Genomic DNA, 27,244 nt, shown 5'->3' on the forward strand with positions numbered 1-27,244 from the left:
GACACTGAGAGGGTTGCTATTAGCATAACGTTAGCACAGTAAGTGTGAACGGGACATGGTACGGTTGAGGGACACTGAGAGGGTTGATAATAGCATAACATTAGCACAGTAAGTGTGAAAGGGACATGGTACGGCTGAGGGACCCTGAGAGGGTTGATAATAGCATAACATTAGCACAGTAAGTGTGAAAGGGACATGGTACGGCTGAGGGACCCTGAGAGGGTTGATAATAGCATAACATTAGCACAGTAAGTGTGAAAGGGACATGGTACGGCTGAAAGACACAGGCTTTATTAATATTAGCATGATGTTACCCCAGGGAGCAAAAGAGGATGCAGTGTGGCAGATGGACTCAAAGAGATGCTATATGAACTGCTAGTAGGTTTGGCCCTGTTCCTGCTCTGATAGGTGATTGTCTGCCAGCACCCTGGAACTGAGCACAAATGATTAACTAAACATCAATACTCAAGCTACTCTGGATATACCCATATGTGTGTGTGTGGGGGGCGGGTGGGGGGTATACTCACCGGGAGTAATTTAACAGCTGATGGAGTGTATTGATAGTTGTCTATAATTAATTTCACTGTCAGGACAGTTTTATGTGCAGGGCTTGTCCTTCAATATCAGCAAAGTGATTTGCCTGTGGGGCAGTTTTTTACTTGTAGAGGCAGATTTTTGTCTTAACAGAAGTTGTAAGAAGACATGGGGAAGCCACTGAGCAGGCCTGACTGCCTGAGACGGGGCCACCATAGTTCCCGGTGCCTCGGGAAAGGACAAGGAGAGGATGGGGCCATCGAGGACTGTTACATCCCCCAGCGCTCCATCTACGATACCGTGCGCATCAATGAGCAGATTGACCAGGGCTCTGTCTCTAGCACACTGGCCTCTGGGGGGGGTGAAGGCAGCACCCTCTCCACAGAAGGCACCCTGGGAGCCGTGGGCGCATCTAGGCCTGGCTCAGGCAGAAAGCTTGACGAGAGGCAAATCTATGATGCCCTCAAGCTGAGTGCAGAGCCCCTGAGCCTGTCCACTGGAGAGGGTGGGGCCTCCGTGTCACCGGGGGCTTCATCCTGCTCATCTGCACTTGGGGGGGCCAGGCGATCCATTGGTTTTGAACGGAATGAACAAAGTCGCCGGTCCTGGAAGACCTTCCTGCCTGCAGAGTTTATGGAGGAGGCAACAGAAAAACAAGTGTTGGGAAGCCCACCTGCTCGCTGCACAGCATCCCCCACTGACAGTCCTCCCACTCTGATCTCTTTCTCGGAGAGGGGTGAGACCCCTCCACTCAACCCAGCAGCATCCTGCCTTCCCTCCCAGACCCTGAACACTACCCCAGCCAGTGATCTGAGACCGGTTTCAGTCTCCCCTTCCAGACAGACTTTTCCCTCCGTACGGCTCGGCTCTGCCCCACTGCCTCAGCCGCTATTCACCTGCAGGGCACTGAAGAGGGATGCTGAAGCTGAAGGGGATGCTCTGGCTTCTGAATTGGATGGTGATAAAGTCCCTCTTCTTCCTCCACTGGTTCCCCTCACGCCCACACTCTGCCCCTCATCTACAGAGCGTACCTGGCCCCGTAGGCTGATGGGACGCAGGAGGACTGTGAGCCAGGGCGGCGTGCTCCACAATCTCCCCATCCTGCCACCACTGCCCCCTCTGCTGGCTGAGCACAGTGGTGTGGATGAGGTAGTCTGCCTGCTTGGCCCTGCCTCAGTTTTCCCACAGGGAAGGCCCAGTGTGGCTGGTGAGCTGCGCCTAGGTGACAGGGAGTGGGGGGGGCTTCAGCAACTGGAGGAAGAGGAGGAAGATGAGGGGAGTGAGGGAAGACAGGAGACAGATGAGTACACCTGGGAGGCTCTGCTTCGGCAGGTGGACTCTCTCTGGGAGCCGATGGCAGGGGGGGCCGATATGGCAGGCTGGGACCCCCTGCACATGGGCTCCCTGGGCCGCTGGCCACTGCTGCGCCCCCCCGCTGGGTTTGGGGGCTCAGAGCCCCCCTCTGGCCCCGGGTCTGAGCTTGGGTCTGATGACCTGGAGCTGGAGGGCCTTGGAGAGGAGGCTAAGGAAGGGGTGGGTCTGACAAGCCCCACGTTCCCCATGGTGGGGCGGGCCTCAAGCAGGCCCGGGACATTACCAGGAGCCAGGCCAAGTCTGGAGCTCCTAGAGCAGCATAGTCCTAACGAACAAGGGCAGGACAGGACTGCTGCACGGGAATTGGAGGTGTGCACAAGAGACAACCTGGGGGGGCTGGATGCACTGTCAGATGGTGGCAGGCCGGACTGTAGCACGGACACCATTAACACCACATCAGAGGAAGCCTTGCCAGGGAGTAGAGTTGTCAGGGAAGGTGTCACCATGGAAACGCAGGATGCTGGGAATACAGAAAGCCTCCAGATGGGAGCCAGTGAAGGCCAGGAGGAGGCCTGTTCAGAGGGGGGGGAGGAGAAGGAGGCTATCAGGCTGCAGGAGGTGAGCGTTGACCTGCAAAATGGGAAAGTGGACTGTTCCCGTCGCAGCAGAGACCTGCCCCTCCCCCTGTCTCCCTCCAAGCAGGAGCTGGGTGGCCCCACCCTGGAGGGGAAGGCTGATGCCTTTGTCACCACAGACAGCTTTGTTTATCTGGCAGTGTCAGCACTGACCCCGTTTCCGCAAGACACCAAGCCCCCCTCCCTGGATGGCTCTGAGCCACCCAGCCCCGGAGCCCTGCCTCAGCCCTGGCCTGAGGAGAGCGACTTTCTCTCCACAGACAGCTTTGTGTACCTGGCTGCTCCAGAGCGCCTCACACTGGCTCCAGGGCAGAGCAGTGCATGTGGAGATTCCCAGGGTTCTAGTTCAGAAGATAGTCGATCAGGAGTGGACTTTGTGCTGGGCTCCATGAACGGAGAAAGCGACTGGGACTCTGATGGATCTGGGTCTGAGCGAGCACCAGGCCTGCCCAGCTGGGATCACTGGGAAGAGCTAGAGCCAGCAGTCCTGCAAGAGCTTTTTCGAGATGACCAGTGGGAGCACGGATTGGGGCCATGTGACTGCGGGTCCAGTGTTGTAGAAGGAGAAGGTGACGAACAAGGGGAAGTGAAAGAGGTGGAGGATGGACTGCAGCCGTCAGAGCAGGTCGAGGAGCAGAACCCCCTCATAAAGGTAGAGCAGCTCTTTGAAATCTGCCCGTGCCAAATGTACATGTCAAACACTGATTACGTCAGTCATACATTTGTCAGTGAAGGTGTCAGCACAGTGTGTCCATATCAGTCCGCAAATGTGTTTGTGTCTGACAAATACACACTGTGGTCTTCATAAACACCATCTTCTTAGCCACACTATGGAGTAGTGGAGCATCTTGTCTGTGTAGATACACATTAATGTGCTTCTCATCACAGTCCATTCCTCTTTCAGCTCAATTCTCCTTTTCTGAAACCATTTTAAACAATGTTATGTACCACCTCCTACTAAAACCACCCACACTGCATTTCTCTCGATCCCGCAGACAGAATGAAATGAAGCTGTTCTTACACGGTGCACAGACTGCTGCCATTTGCATACTTACATAAGAAGCGGCTCTTGATCCCTCACCTCCAGTAAACAGCCTGTTCCGCCTCCTCCATCTCTCTGGCCTGCACTCACTCTCTCGTCCCTGGGCATGCGCGCCTGTGTGTGCACCCTTATTTTCCTGTGTGTGTGTGTGTGCTGGCGTGTGTGTGAGAGCTCCTGTATGAACACACAAAGCAGCAAGCTACAGCAGAGCTATGAGTCACCCTTCAGCTTGTATCACACAGAAATGCACATACTTACAAATCAGGCTGTACTGTAGGGTCTGCTGCTCAACTAGCTTCTGATTGGTGGTGTGTTTGCGTTTTATCTTTTCTATCTGCTAACCCTGAAATTGCAAGTTGTGCGGAGGGTAGGAAACATATCCCCACACTGGATGGGATGGCAGTCCATCATAGGACACACTGGATGGGATGGCAGTTCATCATAGGACACACTGGATGGGATGGCAGTCCATCATAGGACACACTGGATGGGATGACAGCCCATCATAGGACACACTGGATGGGATGGCAGTCCATCATAGGACACACTGGATGGGATGGCAGTCCATCATAGGACACACTGGATGGGATGGCAGTCCATCATATGACACACTGGATGGGATGACAGCCCATCATAGGACACACTGGATGGAATGCCAGTCCATCATAGGACACACTGGATGGGATGGCAGTCCATCATAGGACACACTGGATGGGATGGCAGTCCATCATAGGACACACTGGATGGGATGACAGCCCATCATAGGACACACTGGATGGAATGCCAGTCCATCATATGACACACTGGATGGGATGACAGCCCATCATAGGACACACTGGATGGAAGGCCGGTCCATCATAGGACACACTGGATGGGATGGCAGTCTATCAAGGGACACACTGGATGGGATGCCAGTCCATCATAGGACACACTGGATGGAATGCCAGTCCATCAAAGGACTCACACATGGACACTATGGGTAATTTAGATATGCATGCCTAACAGTGAACTATTGGAGGAAACTAGAATACCCAGAGAAAATCTGTACAACACGGGCATGACATTCAGGCTGCATGCAGCCCATCACTGAGTCACCTCGGTTCTTCTCTCTGTGTTATTGTGCTGTGTCTTTGCTCATGTACTGTTTTTGAATGGTGCAGTGTCCGTAATATTGTATGAATTTCTGATTGTGGCTCTGTTACAGTTATTTGTGTTCAGTTTGTAATTATATAGCCCCTTTCCCAATTTAATATTTAGAATTACGTAGGTCCTCAGTGTGCTTAATATAGAATTCAACAGCAGCGGCACTTACTTTTAACAGTTCACATGTCTGTGTGAGTTGTTCAGTATTTAAGTGGCGCACTATGTTCTTCATTACCCCCTATTCTCGGCTTCTGTCCCTGACCCAGTTCAGGATGAACTCATTTATTCTCCTAAAATAGAATCACTAAGGGCCTTAATTATTACAGAGCACTGGTCTCTCCTCTCACGCTACACTGGAGACATGCAGGACCTTTTGGGAATGGAGCAGCCGATGAACATTAGAACATAAGAAATGTACAAAGGAGAGGAGGCCATTCATCCCATCGAGCTCATTTGGGGAGAACTCACCTAACAGCTTAAAGTTCTTAAAATCTTATCTAGCTCTGATTTAAAGGAACCCAAGGTCTTAGCTTGCACTACACTAACAGGAAAATTCCATACTCTACATAATTTCCGCTAATTTCCACCTATAGCCATGAGTTATTTGTTTGAACAGCATCCAAACCTATTAGAATCTTATATACCTGGATCATATCTCCCCCATAGAGCAGCTCCTGCACACACAGACACACAGGAAAATAAGGGTGCACACACAGGCGCGCATGCCCAGGGACGAGAGAGTGAGTGCAGGCCAGAGAGATGGAGGAGGCGGAACAGGCTGTTTACTGGAGGTGAGGGATCAAGAGCCGCTTCTTATGTAAGTATGCAAATGGAAGCAGTCTGTGCACCGTGTAAGAACAGCTTCATTTCATTATGTCTGCAGGATCGAGAGAAATGCAACTTAGGGGCATTATGTGGCAAAAGTTTCCTGTGGGTGGGTTTTATGGTTAGTGTGGGCGGGCTTTAAAGTTGATGTGGGTGGGGTTTAATCATTACATGGGTAGGCTTTTGCTTGCCGTAATTAATGGTGACACTTAACCACCAAAACTCAGAGATAAACATTTTTAAAAGCATATGACATTATAAAACTTACAAAGGTTCCCATTTTTTTTTTACTGTATTTTATCCATGTTATTTTCATGTTGTTAAGCAGTGAATGTGTCATGTATGGTTTTGGTTGGTGTCCTGACCTTCAGCAAGCTTCACTCATGCTGCACTTCTAGATTCTGATGAGCCAGTGGAGAGAAACCCTAGCAGAACTGGACCCGTGGCTAGAGGAGATGGAGTCCAGCATCGCTCATCTGCTGTCACCAGCATGTGGCCTGGAGGAGCTGACACAGCAGCAGGACCAGCTGAGGGTGAGGTGTGTGTGTGTGGACATGCTTCTCTGTCTTGTGCGGACAAACACATTAAGACAGATTTATCACAAAACCTGGACAAATCAGTGCTCTTTCTCCTCTCTCTTCCAGCTTCTAAGGGAGTGTGTTTCTGAGCACCAGGCCTATATCAGCAAGCTCCTCCTGACTGGGTCTCAGCTTGCTAGCCTTGGTGCCCTGGAGGAGGTGACAATGAGGGAGCGCTCCTGCTCAGCAGAGCAGCGTTATGTGGCTGTCATGGAGAAGGTCAGGAGTCATGGCAGAGCCCTGGTGGAGGCCATCTGTCAGTCCTCACAGGTACTACCCAGCCTCCAATTACACTCCAATCACACTCCAATTACTCTCGCTTGAACTATAACTGTAAGTCTTACACTCACATAAATATTCACATCTTCTCCATGTAGTTCCATGAGAAGATAGGATCTCTATTGGAGACCTTGGAGAGGGCAGCACTGCGTCTGAGACAGCGCCCCCCAGTGGCTGTGGAGGTAGAGAAGATTCAGGAGCAACTTGCAGTCCACCGTGCAGCTGGATGGGAGCTGGACAAGCTGCTTCCAAGCTACAGTGTCCTCTGTCACCAGGGGGAGGAAATGGCAACTTGGGGGAAAGAAGCCTACCCAGAAACCCAGAGTGAGATGAAAAGTAGTAGATCTACAGAATCATATTGAATTTATGAAGTAACAATAATAATGAGTTACTGATATGAATGATTGTAAGTCGCCTTTATGTAACGCAGCAGTGCAGCTACAGCTGCAGCGGCTGCAGAGCGTGTGGGATGAAATCCGGCAGCGTGCAGACGAGCGTGAGGCAAAGCTGCTGGCAGCCCTGGATCTGGCACAGGCTTTCTGGGCTGAGGCAGAGCAGCTCCAGGACACACTGCGAGACGCACATGTTGCGGTGAAGGAGCTGGAGGCTCCTGAGATTGACCCAGTCCTCATCAAGCACCAGATGGAAATCACAGAGGTCAGCTTTTAATGCATCACAACAGGCGGGAGGAATTGTAATACATCGGCTTTTTGTATCCGTCTCGGTTTGCAGTACTACTACTAATAATAATAATTGATAGTTCCCTGTGGGGAAAATGTCTTTACACTTCCCTCAACTTGCTCTTTGTAGAGTAAGCTGTCTGTCAAGGGCAGCCACCTGTTGGGGCACCCAGGGAGCTGCGGGTTAAGGGCCTTGCTCAGGGACCCACAGACGTGCCCACGCTGGGTTTGAACTGGTGACCTTCTGATTACAGGCATACAAGCTTAGCCCACTGAGCCACACACTGCTCCCAGGAATTGCTTTGTGATGAAAGCATGAAGCACTTTCCTGGTTTCTCTCTCAGCGCTGGTATCTCTCAGCATGGTCTCTCTACTATGGTGTCCCTCAGTGGGGTGTTTCTGTTTTGGGTGAGCTTCTAAGTACTCTATGTTTTCGTTTCCCTTCTATAGTCCATTAGGGCTGAGGTAGATGGGCTGTGGCAGAAACTGGGTGCTCTGCGCACACTGGGTGCTGATCTCATTGCTGCTTGCGGAGAAACAGACAAACAACAGGTGGTGAAAACCATGGAGGAGGTGAGTGGAAGAGGAGTGCATGAGTAAGGAGAGGAGCTGGCAGTGGAGAACAACAAAAAAGAGAAACAAGAAACCAGGATGAAGGCAGTGTTCCAAAAATTGATGTTTTTTGGGGTTTTCTTCTGCCAAACCCTTCAGATAAACACAGCCTGGGACAGGCTCAGCAGGACATGTGGAGAGAGAAAGGAAAGACTGGAAGAGGCCTTGATGACATCACTGCAGTACCAACATGCCCTGCAGGTAAGGTCTCTGCAGGCGCTGCCAGCACGCTGCTGAGCTCATTAGTGCCCCTCGCCATATCTGTCTAGATGATTAACAGGGCTTTTTCTTACTTTGATTATCTGGTCTCTATGTCTCTCCCAGAACATGTTTGATTACCTGGACAGTGCCATGCGGGAGCTCAATGAAATGTCCCTTGTGGTGGTCGATCTTGGAACTGTCATGCAACAGATGGAGGAGCTCAAGGTTGCAGTGTGTGTTTGTGTTTGCATGGTATTGCTGTGTATTACCATGCATTCCTGTTTGCATGGTATTGATTGCTGTGTATTTCCATGCATTCCAGTTTGCATGGTATTGCTGTGTATTTCCATGTATTCCTGTTTGCATGGTATTGCTGTGTATTTCCATGTATTCCTGTTTGCATGGTATTGCTGTGTATTTCCATGTATTCCTGTTTGCATGGTATTGCTGTGTATTTGCATTTATTACTGTTTGCATGGTATTACTGTCTAGTTGCATGTGTTTACATGGTATTGCTGTGTATTTGCATGTATTCCTGTTTGCATGGTATTGCTGTGTATTTCCATGTATTCCTGTTTGCATGGTATTGCTGTGTATTTGCATTTATTACTGTTTGCATGGTATTACTGTCTAGTTGCATGTGTTTACATGGTATTGCTGTGTATTTGCATGTATTCCTGTTTGCATGGTATTACTGTGTATTTCCATGTATTCCTGTTTGCATGGTATTGCTGTGTATTTGTTTTTGCATGTATTTTTAGGGTATTGCTGTATATTTGCATGTGTTAGTGTTCACATGGTATTGTTGAGGATTTGCATGTATTCGTGTTTGCATGGCACTGCTATGTATCTGCATGTAATGTTTGTCTGTGGACACTTGCATGTGAGCACATGGCATTTATTTGTGTATTTTCTTGTGTGCATTTTGTTTCAGGGTGAATGTCCAAAGCTTGGCTGTCTTTTCCCTGTGCTGACGCAGCTGTACTAAGTGTCTCCTGTATCTCTATTCATATAGCTGTACAGAGCAGGTGTATATCAACAGCAGATCAACATGGAGGTCCTGACCAATCAGCAAGCAGCGCTCTTAAAGAGGACTACAGACCTTGCAGAGAAAAATAAGATCCAAGAGCCGCTCACGGTGCTGAGGGAGCTATGGGATCATTTGGGGACCAAGATAACGCAGAGACAAGTAAACACACACAAGTCTGTGGCTCCATAATTCTCATTCATCCATATTCTACTTCTTATATTCACTGCTTCTTATATTCACTGCTCACCATTCTTATCAGGAGAGTAGTAAACACTCTCTTTATGTTTGTCTTCAGTGTCACCAATTTGTTTTGCTGCTGCCTTTTTAGCACCAGCTGCAGGGTGCATTGTTGGCTCTGGGTCAATTTGAATACATCCTGTCTGAGCTGCAGTCCTGGCTGTGCCAGACCCACATCTCCCTGGACACACTGCAAGCAGTCAGCTGTGATCCCAGGACAATCGAGATGGAGCTCGCCCAGCACCGGGTAAGCCTCCCTCTTTGGTTTCATGCGCACTGCACATCTACAGACCTGCCTCCAGGCATAGGTATTTACACATCCTACACCGATGGCACCAAGAAGCAAGCTGTACCCGAGCCGTACCATGAACTTGCGGTATTCCTTTGCAAAGGATGCTAGCCATACACAAAATGTACATGTGCTGACATGGTCCTACTTACTAGCAGGGCCAAAAGCATAAACAAATGGAGCTGGTTGTATTACCAGCATCTGACTGGTCGAAATGCATGGAGATATTGGTGTTATGTTCATGGATTATCTGAAGGAAAAAGGTATATGTTCTACATATTATTGATTATTAGTAGTATTGCACATCGCATAAAAAAATTCCAATCTCCTACTTAAAAAAGTACTATAGAACATAGGAACATACATTCATAATACAAATTTACGAAAGTGAATGCTAATTTCACTGGCAATTCTCATAGATATGCTGGCAGAAATTAGCACACAGTTAAATAAAATAATAATAATAATAATAATAATAATTGCACATAGAAAACCATGATGTACACTGTGTGAACAGCAAATAATCTTTTTGGTTTGATGTCATATTATACGTCTATATTTGCCTTCATCTTCTTTACTTACCTCTCAGGTCCTGAAGAATGAACTACTGTCACGTAATTCCATGATGGAAAATATCAGTGGTGCTGGCTGGGAGCTCATGGAGTCCAGCTCGGGGGAGAGGGCCAGCCACCTGCAGGGGCAACTGGAAACTCTCAATCATAGTTGGCAGAGTTTGCTACTCGAGGTCCAGGCGCAGCAGAAAATACTGGAGGCCGCACTGCTGAAGGTTCCTGGAGACAGGAGGCGCTGAAAATGAGATAAGAGGAAAGGCAATACAAGGCACTCATTTAGAAAGTGTGGCTGATAACTTGCTTGTTTACTGTCTGTTAACCAGGCAGAACGATACCAGAGAGAACTGGAGGAGAGTATTCAGTGGCTAAGTGACACAGAGAAGCAGCTGGCAGACGCCGTGCCTACTGGGGGCCTGCCGGAGACTGGCCGCGAACAGCTGCAGCGTCATTTGGTACGAAGCCCTTAAATGCGCACTGCTGTGCAGCAGTAGTGGGCATAGCTAACAAAAAATTAACTTAAGTAATTTTACGAATTTAGCTTTGGTTTGGTTTTTGACTCTGAAACCCTTAAAAACACACCTAGAGAGCTGAAAATATTATTAACTTGTTTAATACTGAAGTCCCATTCGTCAAAATCGCCCAATTCAGCAAATAACCCCTAACCCATAACCCTAACCCAATTATCATTGCATTCTGCAGAGTCTCCAAAATTATTCTGCATTGAAACTTTCTTTCAATACTGACATTTTGTCCTCGGGTGAAGCTGCTTGGGGACTACAAACATGGCGCCATTTACCTGGAAATAAGGAGGATCTCAGCTCTGTAATGGTCTACAGCTCTGCCAGTCAGAATCTGGAAAATACAACCTGTGACCTGTATCACGAAGCAGGATTTCTTGCTTAGCCAAATTACTTGTCAGATTTAAGGTAGTCTGGGCTATATGTAAGTGAATGAAATTAAAGTCCATTTAAAGTCGGGTACCTTAAATCCAACAGTTATCCGGCTAAGTTACAAATCCAGCTTTGTGATTCATTCATTCATTCACCTTTATTTTACCAGGCAAAGCATTAAAAAAAGTTTCTTATTTACAATGACAGTCTGGCAACTACAGTCCCCTGTTTTCCGCTTGGCTCAGGGTACTGCAGTTTAAATTGACTTTATCTTTGTTCACTTACATTTAACCCAGTCTTAAATCTGACAAGTTATCAACCAATCACATGATGTGTTTATCTGTAGTCAGCCAATAGCATGCCAGACAGACTGTTGCAGGCACACTCACAACAGACATATCAAAAATGTATGGTTATAGTTTGCAAGCGTTTTTGACCATGAAACTTTATTCACTAAGCCTTCTCCCCAATCCAGCTTGATGGGCCAAATGGCCTCCTCTCGTTTGTAAATTTCTTATGTTCTTATGTTCAAAGCAGAAACACGAATCTGCTAACGAAAAAGTTAGCTTTGCTAATTAGCTGAACCCTGCCTGCCACTGTGTGCAGGTGCACACAGACATTGTGAATCCATGAAATCGTTCTTGATACAGGCACTGCAGGAGGAGCTTCTGCAGCGAATGGATCAGTTCCATCGGCTCCTGGAGCAGAGACAGACCATGCTGCCACCTCATGGAGAGGAGGGTGAGGGTGGACTTAGCATTGGACAGACTCTCCAGAAATTGACTCTGCTTCAGAACAAGTGGAGCACACTTAACACCAGGATGGAGGAGAAGAAGGTGAGAAACAGAGAGATGGCTGTCTAGCTGGTCTCTTTATTACATTGTTGATATTTACTTTGGGCAGCATTGTGGCTCAGGGGTAGTCCTGTATTCTAGCATCTCCAGGGCAGGAGGCTCGGATCCTACTCTGGTTGTCCGTGTTTGCATGCTCTCTTTTTTCTTTGTGCAAATAGAAGGTTTGGCTTTAAATGTCCATTATATGTGTGTGCCTTGCAATGGAAAAGTGTGTGTGAATGGTGCGTGTGCCCTGCGATGGGCTGGCGCCCCATTCTGGGTTATGCCCTGCCTTACATCTGTGTGTGAATGGTGCGTGTGCCCGCCGACGGGCTAGCGCCCCATCCTGGGTTATCCCCTGCCTTACATCTGTGTGTGAATGGTGCGTGTGCCCTCCGACGGGCTAGCGCCCCATCCTGGGTTATCCCCTGCCTTACATCTGTGTGTGAATGGTGCGTGTGCTCTCCGACGGGCTAGCGCCCCATCCTGGGTTATTTCCTGCCTTGCACATATTGACTCTGTACCCGCTTGTCACCCTGAATAGGACAAGTGGGTTCAGAAAATGGATAGGTATTACAGCTCAGAATTCAGAAGCAGTCAAGTTGTCTCTGGGTTTTCGGTATTTCAGTGTTTTCCATTCATATATTATACAAATATTAATTCATATTTCAAAGGCAATTATACGTGTAACATTAATATAAGCATAGCTTGGTAAGATAACGCGTTTATGATTAATTTCCAACAGAGCAGTTAATTTTCTATACGATGCAGTGCTTGGACGCATGGCTCACTGAGGAAGCTGAGCTAAGCCACATGCTGTCTCTTCCTTCATTTCCTTCTACTGTCCACAGCTGAGGCTGGAGCAGATGGTTACCCTGGCAACAGCCTTCCAAGCCTCCCTGCAGGTGTGCATCAACTGGCTGATCCAGGCGGAGCAAGCACTCAACATGGCCCCCCCCCCTAGCCTCATCCTGGACACCGTGCTGCTCCAGATGGCTCAGCATCAGGTGTGAAGACTGTAGTCCAGGCCCAGATGGGGGGGGGGGGGGGGAGTTTGTCCAGTCCAGGCCCAGATGTGGGGGGGGGGGGGTTTGTCCAGTCCAGGCCCAGATGGGGGGGGGGGGGGGTTTGTCCAGTCCAGGCCCAGACGGGGGGTTAGTCCAGGCCCGGCTGAGGACATTGCTGGCTGGAAATGCTGCCATTTTTTTAGGATTTATATTTTACTTAATGCAAATTTATTCAAAAATGTTAAGAACATAAGAACATAAGAAATTTACAAACGAGAGGAGGCCATTCGGCCCATCAAGCTCGTTTGGGGAGAACTTAGCTAATAGCTCAGAGTTGTTAAAATCTTATCTAGCTCTGATTTAAAGGAACCCATGGTTTTAGCTTCCACTACAATAGCAGGAAGACTATTCCATACTCTGACTACACGCTGTGTAAAGAAGTGCTTCCTCAAATTTGTTTTAAAATGTTCTCCCGCTAATTTCCACTTATGGCCACGAGTTCTAGTATTTAGACTAATATTGAAATAGTCATTTGGCTGAACGGCATCCAGACCCGTTAGAATCTTATAGACCTGAATCATATCCCCCCTTAGTCTCCTTTGCTCAAGGCTGAACAGATTCAGTTCCGCTAACCTCTCCTCGTAAGACATTCCTCTAAGACCAGGAATCATTCTCGTAGCTCTTCGTTGCACCTTTTCTAAGGCAGCAATGTCCTTCTTGAGGTATGGTGACCAAACCTGCACACAGTATTCTAGGTGGGGTCTTACCAAGAAATTATATAAGTGTAACATCACCTCCCTTGACTTAAACTCCATACATCTAGAGATATAACCCAACATTCTGTTCGCCTTTTTTATTGCTTCCCCACATTGGCGAGAGTGGGACATGGAAGCATCAACATACATACCGAGATCTTTCTCGTAATCAGCTACCTTTATTTCAGTGGAACCCATAAAATATCTGTACTGTATATTTCTGCTCCCTGCATGGATTACCTTACATTAAATCCAGATCCCGTTGAAGCCTCTCTGCTGCTAGATTAGTATCTGCTACCCCGCCCACCTTAGTGTCGTCTGCAAATTTAACCAGTTTACTGTATGTATTCGTGTCAATATCATTAATGTAAATTAGGAACAATAGTGGTCCTAAAATTGAACCCTGCGGTACCCCACTATGAACGGAGGCCCACTGTGACATAGTGCCTCTAATAACTACTCGCTGCTTCCTATCAGTTAGCCAGTTTTTGATCCAAGCTGCCACAGTTCCTAAAACTCCTGCAGCTTTAAGCTTTAACAAGAGCCGTTTGTGGGGGACAACATCAAAGGCTTTCTGGAAATCTAAGTAAATCACATCATAGGCCTTTTTGTGATCAATTTCACTTGTAGCTTCCTCAAAGAACTGAAGCAGATTTGTTAAGCAGGATCTACCTCTCCTAAATCCATGTTGGCTATCCTTTATAATGTTATTTGCATCTAGGTAATCTACCATTTTCACTTGAATTATAGCTTCCATTATTTTTCCAGTAATGCTAGTTAAACTGATTGGCCTATAGTTTGCTGGATTACTTCTATCCCCTTTTTTGAATATGGGTGTTATATTAGCATGCTTCCAATCTGATGGTACCACACCCGCAGATAACGATTTCTGGAATATTAAAGTCAAAGGTTGGCTAATAATATCCCTCATCTCTTTTAAGACTATAGGTAAGATGCCATCAGGCCCCTGCGATTTATTTATTTTGAGTTTAGCTAGGCTTAGTATCACATCAACTTCAGTTATACATATATTGGTCATAGACGATGCTGTATTCGTATTAATTGGTGGTAAGTTACTTGTGTTCTCTATTGTGAACACCCTTGAAAAATAATCATTAAACTCGTTTACCATATCAATTTTGTTATCAATTATAAGGCCCTTACTATCCTGCAAATTAGTGATTTCAGCTTTTAGTGCTCTCTTGGAGTTAAAATATTGGAAGAAACCTTTACTGTCATGCTTAGCCTCCAATGCAATTTTTCTTTCTACATCCCTCTTTGATAGCCTAATGTCATTTTTTAACTCTGCCTGTAGACTTAGATACTCCTGCTTGATTTTGAAATCATTAGTTATTTTCCAGTTGTGGAACAGAGCCCTTTTCCTCCTGACTTTATTCTTAATTTCCTTAGTAAACCACCTTGGTTGTCGTCTCCTAGATTTAGTTTTGCTGGAAACAGGTATGAAGTCCTCCTGCACTTGCAACAATGTGCTTTTGAAAAATTCCCATGCCTCTTCAACTGTTTTGCTATTTAACTCTGTCCAGTTTACAGTTTCCATTAAAGTTAGCCTTCCTAACATTGTATACTTTTAATTTAGACTTTGCTCTTCGGACACTAAAATTAACCTCGAATTTAACCATGTTATGATCACTGCCGTACAATGGGTCTAAAACCTCTAATTTTCCAATCCTATCCTGGTTATTACAAAAAACGAGATCAAGAAGGGCTTCTCCCCTGGTAGGAGTATTAACAAACTGAGTAAAAAAACAATCCTGTACTAATTCCACCATCTCAAGTTCATTTTCAGAAGAGCCAGAGACTGTGTCCCACTGTATCCCAGGTAAATTAAAATCACCCATAACCACCACATCATTTTTATTACTCATAATCCTGATATCATCATATAATATTCTGCTTTCCTCTACAGCTACATTAGGTGCCCTATAACAAACCCCGACAATTAGGCCATTTGAATCTTTAGCATCAAGTTTGATCCATACAGCTTCTGAATTTTTATTTTTATCAGTGAGATCCCTTGCCCGCAAGTTTTCTTTTACGTATACGTACGTATATGTTCATCCATATTCCTTCTTTGTGCCATATTACAGTGAGTCAGGATCACGCTGTTGGACAGGAAGAGACAAACTTCCTTTCTTATGCTGTTTCTTTCCATTTCTCTTTCTCTTCCTCTTTGCATTTCATCTCTCATCACTCTTTCCACAGGAGTTTATGACGGGGCTGAATTCACACAGGAACCTGGTCCTGGTTCTGGAAACAGATGGGTCCCACCTGAGTTCTATGAGTTTGGAGCAGGATGTGGTTCTGATACGGAGCCTGCTATTGCGAGTGCATGCCCGCTGGGACCAGCTTGTACAGAGTTCATTGGACCGGGACCAACATCTGGAGAAGGCCCGTCTCACAGCTGAGAAGGTACTAACCCACATAAAAGTACAGACCTCGGACAGAAGGTACTGACCCACCCAGTAGCACTGCAAACCATATCTTATAGTCAAAATGCTCTGATTCCTGGTGCCCTCTTTTGGCAGTTCAAGGAGGCGTGGCTTGAATTCTGGGAGTGGCTGCAGGAAGCAGAGAGCCGACTGGATGCAGATCTGGAGATTAGCAATGACCCAGGACTTATCAACCGGCTGCTGATTGACCATAAGGTAGTTAGTTCACCCTCCACTTCAAATGTGCACACATCATATTACATATGCCAGAGTTATTTGGTCATATCTGTTCCACAGGAGTTCCAGAAGTTTCTTCATTCTAAGCGGCCAGTATTTTACACCACGGTTCGATTCTGCCGGACCATCCGTGAGCAAGCCACCCTGCCAGCTGACACATTGAAACTGGGAAACTTGCTGGGCAAGATCCGTGATAAGTGGGACTACGTCTGTGGGAGGACTGTAGACAGGTACAGAGAAGAGTGGACAAACAAAAAGAAAGAGGACAGGTAGAGAGGAGAGTGAACAAACAAAAAGAGATCGGGCAGGTAGAGAGGAGAGTGGACAAACAAAAAGAGATCGGGCAGGTTCAGGGGATTGTGGACAAACAAAAAGAAAGTGGGCAGGTAGAGAGGAGAGTGGACAAACAAAAAGAAAGTGGACAGGTAGAGAGGAGAATGGACAAACAAAAAGAGATCAGGCAGGTAGAGAGGAGAGTGAACAAACAAAAAGAGATCAGGCAGGTTCAGGGGATTGTGGACAAAAAAATAACGTGGACAGGTATAGATGAGAGGGGACAAAAAGAATGACAGTGTTGCTTTACATAGTACAGCAGCAAACAAGTACAGATGAAACAGGTACAAACAGGTACAGAGTAAAGGAGACAAATAAAAAGAGAGAGGACAGGTACGAAGGAGAGCAACAGATAAACAGAAAATGGACAGTAGCAGAGGAGGGGGGACAAATGACAGGAGAATGGGCATGTAGAGGGGACAGTGGACAAATAAAAAGAGTGAACAGGTACAGGCCAGAGTAGACACAGAAGAAGAGAGTGGACAGGTACAGAGGACAAAAGGAGAGTGGGCAGGTAGAAATGTAGAGAGAAGAGTAGCAAGCTTTTTATGGGTCCATGCATCCATCTGTTTCCCATTTTGCGCATCGAGATCATTCAGTACATCATAAAGATGTGGTGTCTTCTCTGCATGTGTTACTGTGCGTGCTGTTGCTATGTGTTTGGTGAGTTTGTATTATTTTAACATTACAGAACCTCTTTCCTTCAGGCAGCAGCAGCTAGACCAGGCTCTTCTCGAGGTGGGCCAGGTAGATGTTGCCCTGCAGGGCATCCTTGACTGGCTGCTGCAGGTAGAACCCCAGCTTGATGAGCAGGATCCAGTGCATGGGGATCTGGGTCTGGTGGCCCACTTGGTCGACTCACATAAGGTAGCACCATTACAGTGGCCAGGGGCGTCGGGGGGCATGGATACCCTGACAAATTCAGGGGACCTAGCACTTTACAGGGGCTCTTGAATGCATAAAATTATATAACATAAGGGGGGCCTCGAGGTGACATTTTGTCAGGGGGCCCAGAATGTCTAGCTAGTCCCCTGACCATGGCTGTAGTTTTCTGCGGAAGATACTGCTGCTTGGCTTATGGGAAACCATGTTGTCATGGTGACAGGTTCTCCAGCAAGAGCTGGGGAAGAGAGCAGGGAGCTTTGAGGCTTTGAAGCGCTCGGCTACTGAGGTGATGGAGAGGAGCGGCCTGTGCGAACAGCTGCAGGATGTCAGCCAGCGTTGGGATAGGGTCTGTGGCCTGTCTGTTACCAGGCAGCTCCGCCTACAGCAGGCCCTCAAACAGGTACCCAGAGCCCACTCACCTGTACTACCATGGAACAATAAAGGTTACTTGCACTAATTTGCTTTCATTAAATTTACTACTAAAATTTACTTTCATTGAATTGTTATAACAAAATCAGATGTTTTTTTTTTTTTTTTTAACTCAGTATTAAAAATTCACACTATTTTTCCCCCAACGAACAAAAGAATTGTGGGAAAGAGATCTAGGGTTTACGGTGGATGAAGGCCAGTGGGACAACATTCTTGCAACGGTTCACAACTCTTCTATTTGTGCCCGTCATGGACTGATCCAATGTAAACTCTTGCATAGAGTTTACTACACTAACCATAGGCTGTCTAAAACTTTCCCTAGTGTGGATGATGCCTGTAACAGATGTGATCAGTCTCCTGCTGACCTGGTACATATGTTTTGGTCATGCCCAAAATTGACAAATTTTTGGTCTAAAATATTCAGTACATTTCAAAAGGTGTATAGTATTGAGATTACCCCACATCCCCTCTCTGCGCTTTTCGGTATCCCTTTTAAAAATGGCTTGCCGTCGGTTGCCCGACATGCCATGGCATTTTGCACGTTGCTTGCAAGACGTTTAATTCTCCTGAATTGGAAAGAGGTTTTGCCCCCTTCGTATAATCATTGGATAAAAGAAGTACTGTTTAATTTAAAATTAGAGAGGATTAGATTTTCCCTTGGAGGGTCCATGAAAAAATTTGGTGACACATGGAACCCTTTGTGGTCATTTATAGATTCCTTGGACATAACACCTGGAGAGTGCGTTACATGAGTGCTTGGTAATTAAATTAAATTAGGTTTATTTCTATCATCACCACTTTTCCATAGGGGCCCCTTTTTTTTTCTTTGCTTTTGTCATTTAATTTTAAATATAATTATGTGTGCACAATATTCCTTATTATTAATTATATTTCTTCATAATTTGTTGGGGGGGGGGGAGTGGGATTAGGGGGCAATAATGAAAAAGAAAATGGGCATGGATCTTTTTGTACCACCGTTGTAAATTGTATTGACGCTCAATAAAAAAAAATAAAAATAAAAAAAACAAACATTCACCCATGGCCCATGCTTGTTCAACACGTTACTCACTGACCTTCTCTCACCCCAGGCTGAGGAGTTTCACAGCTGGGTGCAGCGCCTGCGGGCTTGGCTTTCCGGGCTGGAGCAGGGCTTGCACTACCGCGGCCTCCTTCCAGAAGAGGAGCCCCCTTTGCAGGCACTTCTGCAAAGCCAGAAGGAGCTGATGCAGGCCATGCAGGGAAAGCGCCAGGACGTGGACAGGGTGGTCAGCTTGGGAGAGGCCATTCTCAGAGTCTGCCACCCGGACGGCTTCACCTCCATCAAACTGGGGGTTGCCAGTCTCCAAGAGCGCTTTCAAGAGGTGGGTTCACCTCAGCGGGAGGGTGATGGTGATCTTCAGCTGCCTTACTGGGCACGTCCTGCTGCATCCTCACCCTCTGTCAATGGTGATCTGCAGCTGCCTTACTGGGCACAAGACAGCACCCTAAAATGATCAATATATGCAAGTTTCCCGATATGCCCACTTTTCTGTTGATACCTATGGAGTGTTCCTGAGTTTTAACCCCACAGCACAGCCATAGGTGCCTGCCTGCCTTCCAGTGTCGCTGGCTGAGCTGCATAGTGTCTGTTTGGTCTATAGAACATCAACTTCTGTGTCATAACAGCTGATTCTACACAGGGCAGTCATTACTTTTATGTATGTGAGTAGCACTAAAGCACTGAGAAAGGCAGACGTGATGTCAGATAGGTGAAAGGTGATTTTTGCTGTTGCTTGACAACAAGAATAGAGGTTGCCGAAGTTGCGAGAAGTCGTCAGATTTGTTGCTAGGTGCTGGATAATATTTTTAGTTGCTAGGGAAGGTCAAAAAGTCACTAAATCCTGTAATAAAGTCACTAAATTGGCAACACTGTATCGACGTCTGCAGAATCTTAGCAACCTGTGGAGAGTGGTCTGATGACCTCATGTTTGTGTTTGCCGTGCATACAGGTGTTGACATGGGTTAAGCAGCATGAGCAGAGACTGGAGAGAGCTCTAGAGGAGCTGCAGAAGGGCACAATACAGCTGCAAGATCTGCAGTCTTGGCTGCAGTGGGCAGAGTCTCGACTGGCTCAGCGTGAAGCCGCCCCTCTACCCCAGCAGCCCATGCAGCTCCGAGCACTGATTTCTGAGCACTATGTATGACTCTTCTTGATTATTGGTTCTCTCTCTTTTGGTGTTCTGTGACCTCCATATTGCTCCATATTACTTCCCATACAAGCATTTCACCTTCTCTTCAGGCTTTCATGGAGGAAGTGAAACACAAGCAGGAAGATGTGGACCAGATGCCCAAGAACTACAGGAAGAAAACATCAGGGAACAACTTTGGAGAGAGACTCAGAATGTGTGAGTCATTAATTATGGTGTGTCTCTCTTTCACCAACATGAATTTTCCATGTCAGATGTAACCACGGCAACCTCCTTTATTCACAGGTGAGAAATGCTGCTGTCAGTGGCAGAAAGTGTGGCAAAGCTCCCTTTTGTACCAACGCAAGCTTAGTGATGCCCTCTATAGGTTGGAAGAGGTACTGCTGAGCACAGGAGCTGTTAATCTATTTATTTGTTCTGTTAATTGTCTTGTAACTATTTGCTCTCTACTGTAATGAGACCATTTCCCCTGATACCTGTAAAATGTTTCTGGATGTGATGTTATATCTTGTTTGGCAGCTGAAGGAGGCCCCAGCCTTTGACTTTGAAACATGGAGGCAGAGGTATATGCTCTGGCTCCACCTTCGGAAGGACAGCCTCATGGAAGTCTTCCGGAACATTGACAGAGACCAAGATGGCAGGATCAGGCGGCTTGAATTCACTGAGGGAATTCTGGATACCAGTATGTTCACACATTAAAATCCTCCCATACTTTATACAGATTTGCTCATAGTGGCTGCACGATGATTTCATAGTAAGCTTACAATTGTCTCACAATGTGAACACTTCTAGATAATGATATCAGTGTCCCAACAATGACCTCACAGAGTGGTGAACATGCACTGGGGGGGTGAGATACATGTGGAGGCAGTGGTGGCTTGATGGTTAGGGAAGCGCACTTGTAATTGAAAAATTGCTGGTTTGAATCCCCGACCAGCAAGGTACCACTGAGATACCCTAAGCAAGGTCCCGCCCCCAAGCACTGCTCCCCGGGTGCTGAATTAGCTGTCCCCTGCTATGTCACGAAAGTCACATATGGGTGAAATGCAGAGGACACATTTCATTGATATGCTGTGGTGTGTCAACAATGACCACTGGTCACTAAATTCTAAATGTGCCAGGTAGCTGGACTGTGCTGGTGTGTGAGCAGCCCAGATTAAAGAGGTTCTCACTGGGAGGCTGTCTGAGTCAGACCTTATCAGGGTGGCTCAGTGGGATAGGAATGTCTCTCCATGAGGCTGCGGATTCAAATCCCGTGGTTGGCAGAGTGATGCCACTGCTGTGCCCTTGAGGGAGCCCTTACCGGCAACAGTGCCAGGTGTGCTGGATGCTGCCTGACCCAAAACTTGCTCTCACCTATGTGTGCGTCTCACAGAGAGCAAGATGCCCCCGGCAAAGAGAGGGCTTCCTCATGACTAGCGGTGATATGCTCAGTATGCATCAGTGGTACGACACAAAAGTGTAGCTGTTCAGTCACCATGATATGGATAGTAAATATATTCTAGGTGTGATTACTAGTCTTCGGTTTAGTAAGTAATGTGCCCCTTTTAGTCCTGTTTGTTCTTTGTTCTTTCAGACTTTCCCACCAGTCAACAGGAACTGGTGGCAGTGGCAGACATCTTTGACCGGGATGGTTATATCGACTACTACCAGTTTGTGGCAGCTCTACTCTCCAGCAGGGACCACTGGCATTTCAGCAGTGACAGGGGCAGCATGGAAAACGAGGTGACATGTATTTTATTTTTACTCACATAAACATCAGCATTCCTGAGTCAGTAAGAACGGCAAAATTATTTCCTTTTTGTCTGTGTCTCTCTGGTCACAGATGTTCAGACAAGTAGTGCAGTGTAGATGTGCAAAGCGGTTCCAGGTTGAAGCACTGGGGGGCGATAAGTATAAGGTGAGTCAATGCACCTGCATGCATGAGTCTTATGCTGAGACTCACAAGCAGCTGGCCTGACAGTTCTTCAAATAGACTGTCTGTAACACTCCATGAATGTTCACTTACATACTGGCCCTGTTCATAGGAAGGTCTGCCCAGACCTCCCAAAGAGGGCATTCACTCTCACAGCACTGTGGCTGGCGTTCTCCACACCTGCTGCTTTTTAGCTGGGTTTAGGACTGCATGCAGAAACCGTTTGTTATTATCAGCATTAGGAAACGTAAAATGCACGTTCTGGCCTCTTTCTGCTTACCACAGTTCTGGGACTCTGAATGCTCAGTTCGAAGGCTTTTTGGGTTGGTGCTGGTTCGGCTCGGAAATGTCTACATGGCTCTGGATCAGTTCCTTCTGAAGTATGACCCCTGCCGAGGTGAGAACCCCCCCCCCCAGTCTCCTCAGCACACAATATACTGCATATAAACACAAGTTTGTCTAAGCAGCTCACAAGATTTTCACATTGTCAGCTCAATGCATATATTTCATTCTTAACTCACCTGTAACAAAACTGAATAATAGATACTTTCGGGCTCTTTTTCAGCAGTTAGAGGTTAGGGTTCTGTTTTTCAGCAGTTAGGCAAAATGTACCCTCAGTATGCAAATATTCATTTTTATCTTTCTGAGAATTTAATTCTGTGCCCGCAGCATCTGGCCCAACAGGCTGCAGTCGGCGGAAACTGAGCAGGAAGAGAGGTGCTGATGTCTAGGAGGGTGCAAACAACCGCAGGTGGCAGCGTGTCCAAGCTCACAGGGGCAGCAAATGTGCAAAAGTGACTGCAGTGTCACATCTCTGTAATCCAGACAATTCAAGTGCTTTCTACTCTGTTCCTGTGAATAAATTTAAAGATTTATTTACCTATTTTACTGGCAGTATGGAAAAACCAGGATTATTAATTTGCTCCTACAGCGAAGCAGGATTTGGTGTCATGGCACTGATGCCATGATCTAAGACGGCTCCACTGTGAGACCAGAGCCCTGATTACTATCTCCGTTCCTTGTGAGTGATGTGACACGTGAGAATTTTGAAAAAGTAGAAGAGGAATTTGTACATGTTGATATTATTACTACTGGGAAGTCTAAGCCAGTTCATTGCATGTGTTTTCACTGCTAGCTGTAGCTTCTGTTAGCCCTGCCTCAGCTCTGCTAACTTGTGGGATTAAACTGAATAGACTGCCTATGAGCATTATGATCATCTGCTGGTCAGTATTGTAACCTTGAAGACTAATAATCATTTTAATTGGTTCAAGTCAAAAGGGCTGAACTGGATACTTTAAACCCTGTATAACTGACTGTGAACTTGTGAGTGATATGTGGTGCAGTGTGTGTGTGTGTGTGGGGGGGGGGGGTTAAAAGTAGTTTATATTCATTATCAGAGAACTCTGACATTCATGGATCTTCCAGAGATGGAAGAAGCCTGTATTTGTTTTTATTTATTTATTCATGGTAAAGTGGAGGAGTGATTACACCAGGAAATAAAATGAAATACAAACAGTTAAAACAAGATTTGTTCTTATTATCCTTTTGTTTTAAATACAAAGCTTTGTGCGAGTTGTTGTAGGAGGCGATTGTTTGGTTGTAATTGTGCTTGTGTGGTGAGTGTTACCGTCAGGCTCATTGTCACTGTATAGGGTGACCAGATAATCCATGTCAGGGAGGACACTCTGAGCTAGGACAGGAATTGTATATTACCATTTCAATTAAACGGACCTGGATTTGACTTGAGCACTGAGTTCTTGCTGTGTGCTGATTGGTCAGTCTCCTATAATCATGCATGTGTCACTAATGCTAATATGAAACAGCTGGATGAGTCTTTCAGTTAAGGAAACAAACTAGTCAAAGCACAAGAAGAGCTGAACTATTTAGCCGAGCACAGGAGCCTTTTAATTTGAAAGTAGTTTGTAAAACCCGAAGTAGCTCAAAGTGTCCTCCCTGACATGGATTATCTGGTCACCCTATCACTGTACTATGTTAACTGTAAAGTTCTGCACTGCATACATGTTGGATTAAGGACAGCAGGACTAGAGGAAAAAGGAAAATCCTCAGAATGTTTTGAAATGCAGTGCAAATTTCAAAATAAAACCCTTTTACCATGTTATGTACTGTCGAGTTCAATGTGCTTAAATATCACTGGTGAATTCTGGGTGATGCAGACGTTTAGGCCGACATTTAGGCCAGTGTTTAGGCCGACATTTAGGCCAGTGTTTAGGCCGACATTTAGGCCAGTGTTTAGGCCGACATTTAAGCCGGCATTTAGGCCAGTGTTTAGGCCGACATTTAGGCCGACATTTAGGCCAGTGTTTAGGCCGACATTTAAGCCGGCGTTTAGGCCAGTGTTTAGGCCGACATTTAAGCCGGCATTTAGGCCAGTGTTTAGGCCGACATTTAGGCCAGTGTTTAGGCCGACATTTAAGCCGGCATTTAGGCCAGTGTTTAGGCCGACATTTAAGCCGACATTTAGGTCAGTGTTTAGGCCGACATTTAGGCCAGTGTTTAGGCCGACATTTAAGCCGGCATTTAGGCCAGTGTTTAGGCCGACATTTAAACCGGCATTTAGGCCAGTGTTTAGGCCGACATTTAAGCCGACATTTAGGCCAGTGTTTAGGCCGACGTTTAAGCCGGCATTTAGGCCAGTGTTTAGGCGGACATTTAAACTGGCATTTAGGCCAGTGTTTAGGCGACGTTTAGGTCAATGTTATCTCATTCTAATGGCACTTGGGTCCAGTTTGAAGCTCTATTTACACTCATATAACCGAAGAAATACTTTCCTCAGCAATACTCACCTTGCACAGACCAATGTTAAACATTCCTACTGGACACACATTAATGTTCAGACAGCAGTGGGCAGTGCAGTGGAGTCTCAGAATGAGGATGGAATGAGCCCCTTCCTGGGCGGACCCCTACCTGTGCCCAGCGCAACCTGGTATGGCATTCAGGGGAGGGGTGACCCCTAAGCCACTGGCGATGGCTGCCAATCATGGACATCATCCCCAGAATGTCACAGTTTCCCTCCAAAAATAATTCCAACGCTGTGACACAATTTGTCTACAGAAAAAAAATTATGTTATATTCAGTAACCAATGGTGACTTTGAATGTGGCAGGAGTGTTGGTGCCAGACTTGCTGGTATGAGTATTTCAGAAACTGCTGGGATTTTCACACACGACCATCTCTAGGTTTTACAGAGAATGGGCCGAAAGACAAAAAACATCCACTGAGCCGTGGTTCTCTGGTTGAAAATGCCCTATTGATGGCAGAGGTGAGATAAGACAGGCCAGACTGGTTTAAGCTGAAAGAAAGGCAACAGAAACTGAAATAACCACTCATTACAACCAAGGTATGCAGAAGAGCATCTCTGAATGCATAACATGTGGAACCTAGAAGCAGATGGGCTACAACAGCAGAAAACCAGATCAGGTGCCACTCCTGACAGCTAAGAACAGGAAGTTAAGGCTACAGTGGGCACAGGCTCATCGAAACTGGACAGTAGAAGGTTGGGGAAAAAACGTTGCCTAGTCAGATGAGTCTGGATTTATGCTGCAATATTCAGATTTTAAGGTCAGAATCTGGCATAAGCATTTTTGCTTATGACGACGGCCTACCCGAGTGCTGCTGCTGACCATGTCCATCCCTTTATGACCACAGCCTACCCGAGTGCTGTTGCTGACCATGTCCATCCTTTTATGTCCACACCTGAGTGAACATAAGAACATAAGAACTATACAAACGAGAGGAGGCCATTCGGCCCATCGAGCTCGCTTGGGGAGAACTTAACTAATAGCTCAGAGTTGTTCAAATCTTATCTAGCTCTGATTTAAAGGAACCCAAGGATTCAGCTTGCACTACGTTATCAGGAAGACTATTCCATACTCTGACTACACGCTGTGTAAAGAAGTGCTTCCTTAAATCCAGTTTGAAATGTTCTCCCGCTAATTTCCACCTATGGCCACGAGTTCTTGTATTTGAACTAATGCTGAAGTAACTATTCGGTTGAACAGCATCCAAACCTGTTAGAATCTTATAGACCTGGATCATGTCCCCCCTCAGTCTCCTTTGCTGGAGGCTGAACAGATTTAGCTCAACTAACCTTTCCTCGTATGACATTCCTCTAAGACCAGGAATCATTCTTGTGGCCCTACGCTGCACCTTTTCTAAGGCCACAATGTCCTTTTTAAGATATGGTGACCAAACCTGCACACAATATTCTAGGTGAGGTCTCACCAAGGAATTGTATAATCTTAGCATTACCTCCCTTGATTTAAACTCCACACACCTGGAGATATACCCCAACATCCTATTGGCCTTTTTTATTGCTTCCCCGCACTGGCGAGAATGAGACATCAACATACACACCAAGGTCTTTCTCATAATCAGCTACCTTTATTTCAGTAGGTCCCATAAAATACCTGTACTTTATATTTCTGCTCCCTACATGGAGTACCTTACATTTGTCTATGTTAAATTTCATCTGCCAGGTGTCAGCCCAGTCACTAATTAAATTAAGATCCAGCTGTAGCTGCTGAGCCGCTAGTTCAGTATCTGCTACACCACCCACCTTGGTGTCATCGGCAAATTTCACCAGTTTACTGTATATATTGGTGTCTATATCATTTATGTAAAGTAGGAACAATAGTGGTCCTAAAATTGAACCCTGCGGTACCCCACTATGCTTGTCAAGTTGTCCCTTTTTCTTTTGTGCAATTTCCCCAACTTGAAAGGAATAACAACATCCACTTGGAGGTATAACTGGATTCCACTCGACAGACTAGGCAAACCCGCTATTTCTTTTATCCTTATTTTCCTTTTATTTGGATCTCAGCAAGGTAAAATAGTCAGGTAGAAAACCTTTAAGCAAACAAGAAATGAAATAGACCCCAAACTATTACATACATATGAACATAACAAATGGACAAATTAATATGCAAATACGCAAATGCACATACAAATACAAATATTCACATTACATATTCAATAAATTATTTCATTTTAATAGTTAAACACCTTCTAAAACAACATCCGGTAGGAAGATATTGATGCACATTATATTCATATTACACAATAAATACCTTCCACCCGACACATGAGACACCTTCAACTCATCTTAAATTTCTGTATGCACCTCGCCGTTGACAACACACCTGCTTTTTTATACTACCAGCGTCCGTTCATATTTAAACCGGAGCAAAAATTCCCAACAATTACACCAAACCAAACTCATAATGCTGTCGCTCAACAACTTATACCTTAAGACAGGGGTCACTAACAGGCGGACCGCGGTCCGAGTCCGGACCCAGACGCCATCCCATACGGACCCGGACCTATAGTTATAATAT

At 46.1% G+C, this 27,244-nt stretch overlaps 1 protein-coding gene across 1 annotated transcript; it reads left to right on the plus strand.

The window, feature by feature from the left end:
• The first annotated feature begins 702 nt into the window (after nucleotides 1-702).
• On the plus strand, nucleotides 703-24,010 carry LOC111838774 (microtubule-actin cross-linking factor 1, isoforms 6/7-like). Its single transcript, XM_023802074.2, has 28 exons — nucleotides 703-3,135; nucleotides 5,892-6,026; nucleotides 6,138-6,341; nucleotides 6,449-6,674; nucleotides 6,781-7,007; nucleotides 7,481-7,603; nucleotides 7,742-7,843; nucleotides 7,967-8,068; nucleotides 8,859-9,032; nucleotides 9,202-9,357; nucleotides 9,989-10,186; nucleotides 10,295-10,423; nucleotides 11,512-11,697; nucleotides 12,546-12,701; nucleotides 15,680-15,886; nucleotides 16,003-16,122; nucleotides 16,204-16,373; nucleotides 17,184-17,343; nucleotides 17,582-17,761; nucleotides 18,879-19,151; nucleotides 19,779-19,967; nucleotides 20,069-20,174; nucleotides 20,262-20,353; nucleotides 20,496-20,658; nucleotides 21,553-21,701; nucleotides 21,802-21,876; nucleotides 22,177-22,288; nucleotides 22,561-24,010. Exons 1-28 carry the CDS (start codon nucleotides 703-705, stop codon nucleotides 22,620-22,622), a joined length of 6,609 nt encoding a protein of 2,202 aa, XP_023657842.2. The 3' UTR covers nucleotides 22,623-24,010.
• The last annotated feature ends 3,234 nt before the right edge of the window (nucleotides 24,011-27,244 follow it).

Source organism: Paramormyrops kingsleyae, chromosome 14 (assembly GCF_048594095.1).
Source record: "Paramormyrops kingsleyae isolate MSU_618 chromosome 14, PKINGS_0.4, whole genome shotgun sequence".
NCBI classification, from domain to species: Eukaryota; Metazoa; Chordata; class Actinopteri; order Osteoglossiformes; family Mormyridae; genus Paramormyrops; species Paramormyrops kingsleyae.

Coding starts and splice junctions, on each gene's coding strand:
- LOC111838774 (XM_023802074.2), top strand. CDS start 703: ATGGGGAAGCCACTGAGCAGGCCTGACTGCCTGAGACGGGGCCACCAT. Junction 17,344..17,581: donor ACTTGGTCGACTCACATAAG/GTAGCACCATTA, acceptor TCATGGTGACAG/GTTCTCCAGCAAGAGCTGGG. Junction 21,877..22,176: donor TGGGGGGCGATAAGTATAAG/GTGAGTCAATGC, acceptor TGCTTACCACAG/TTCTGGGACTCTGAATGCTC.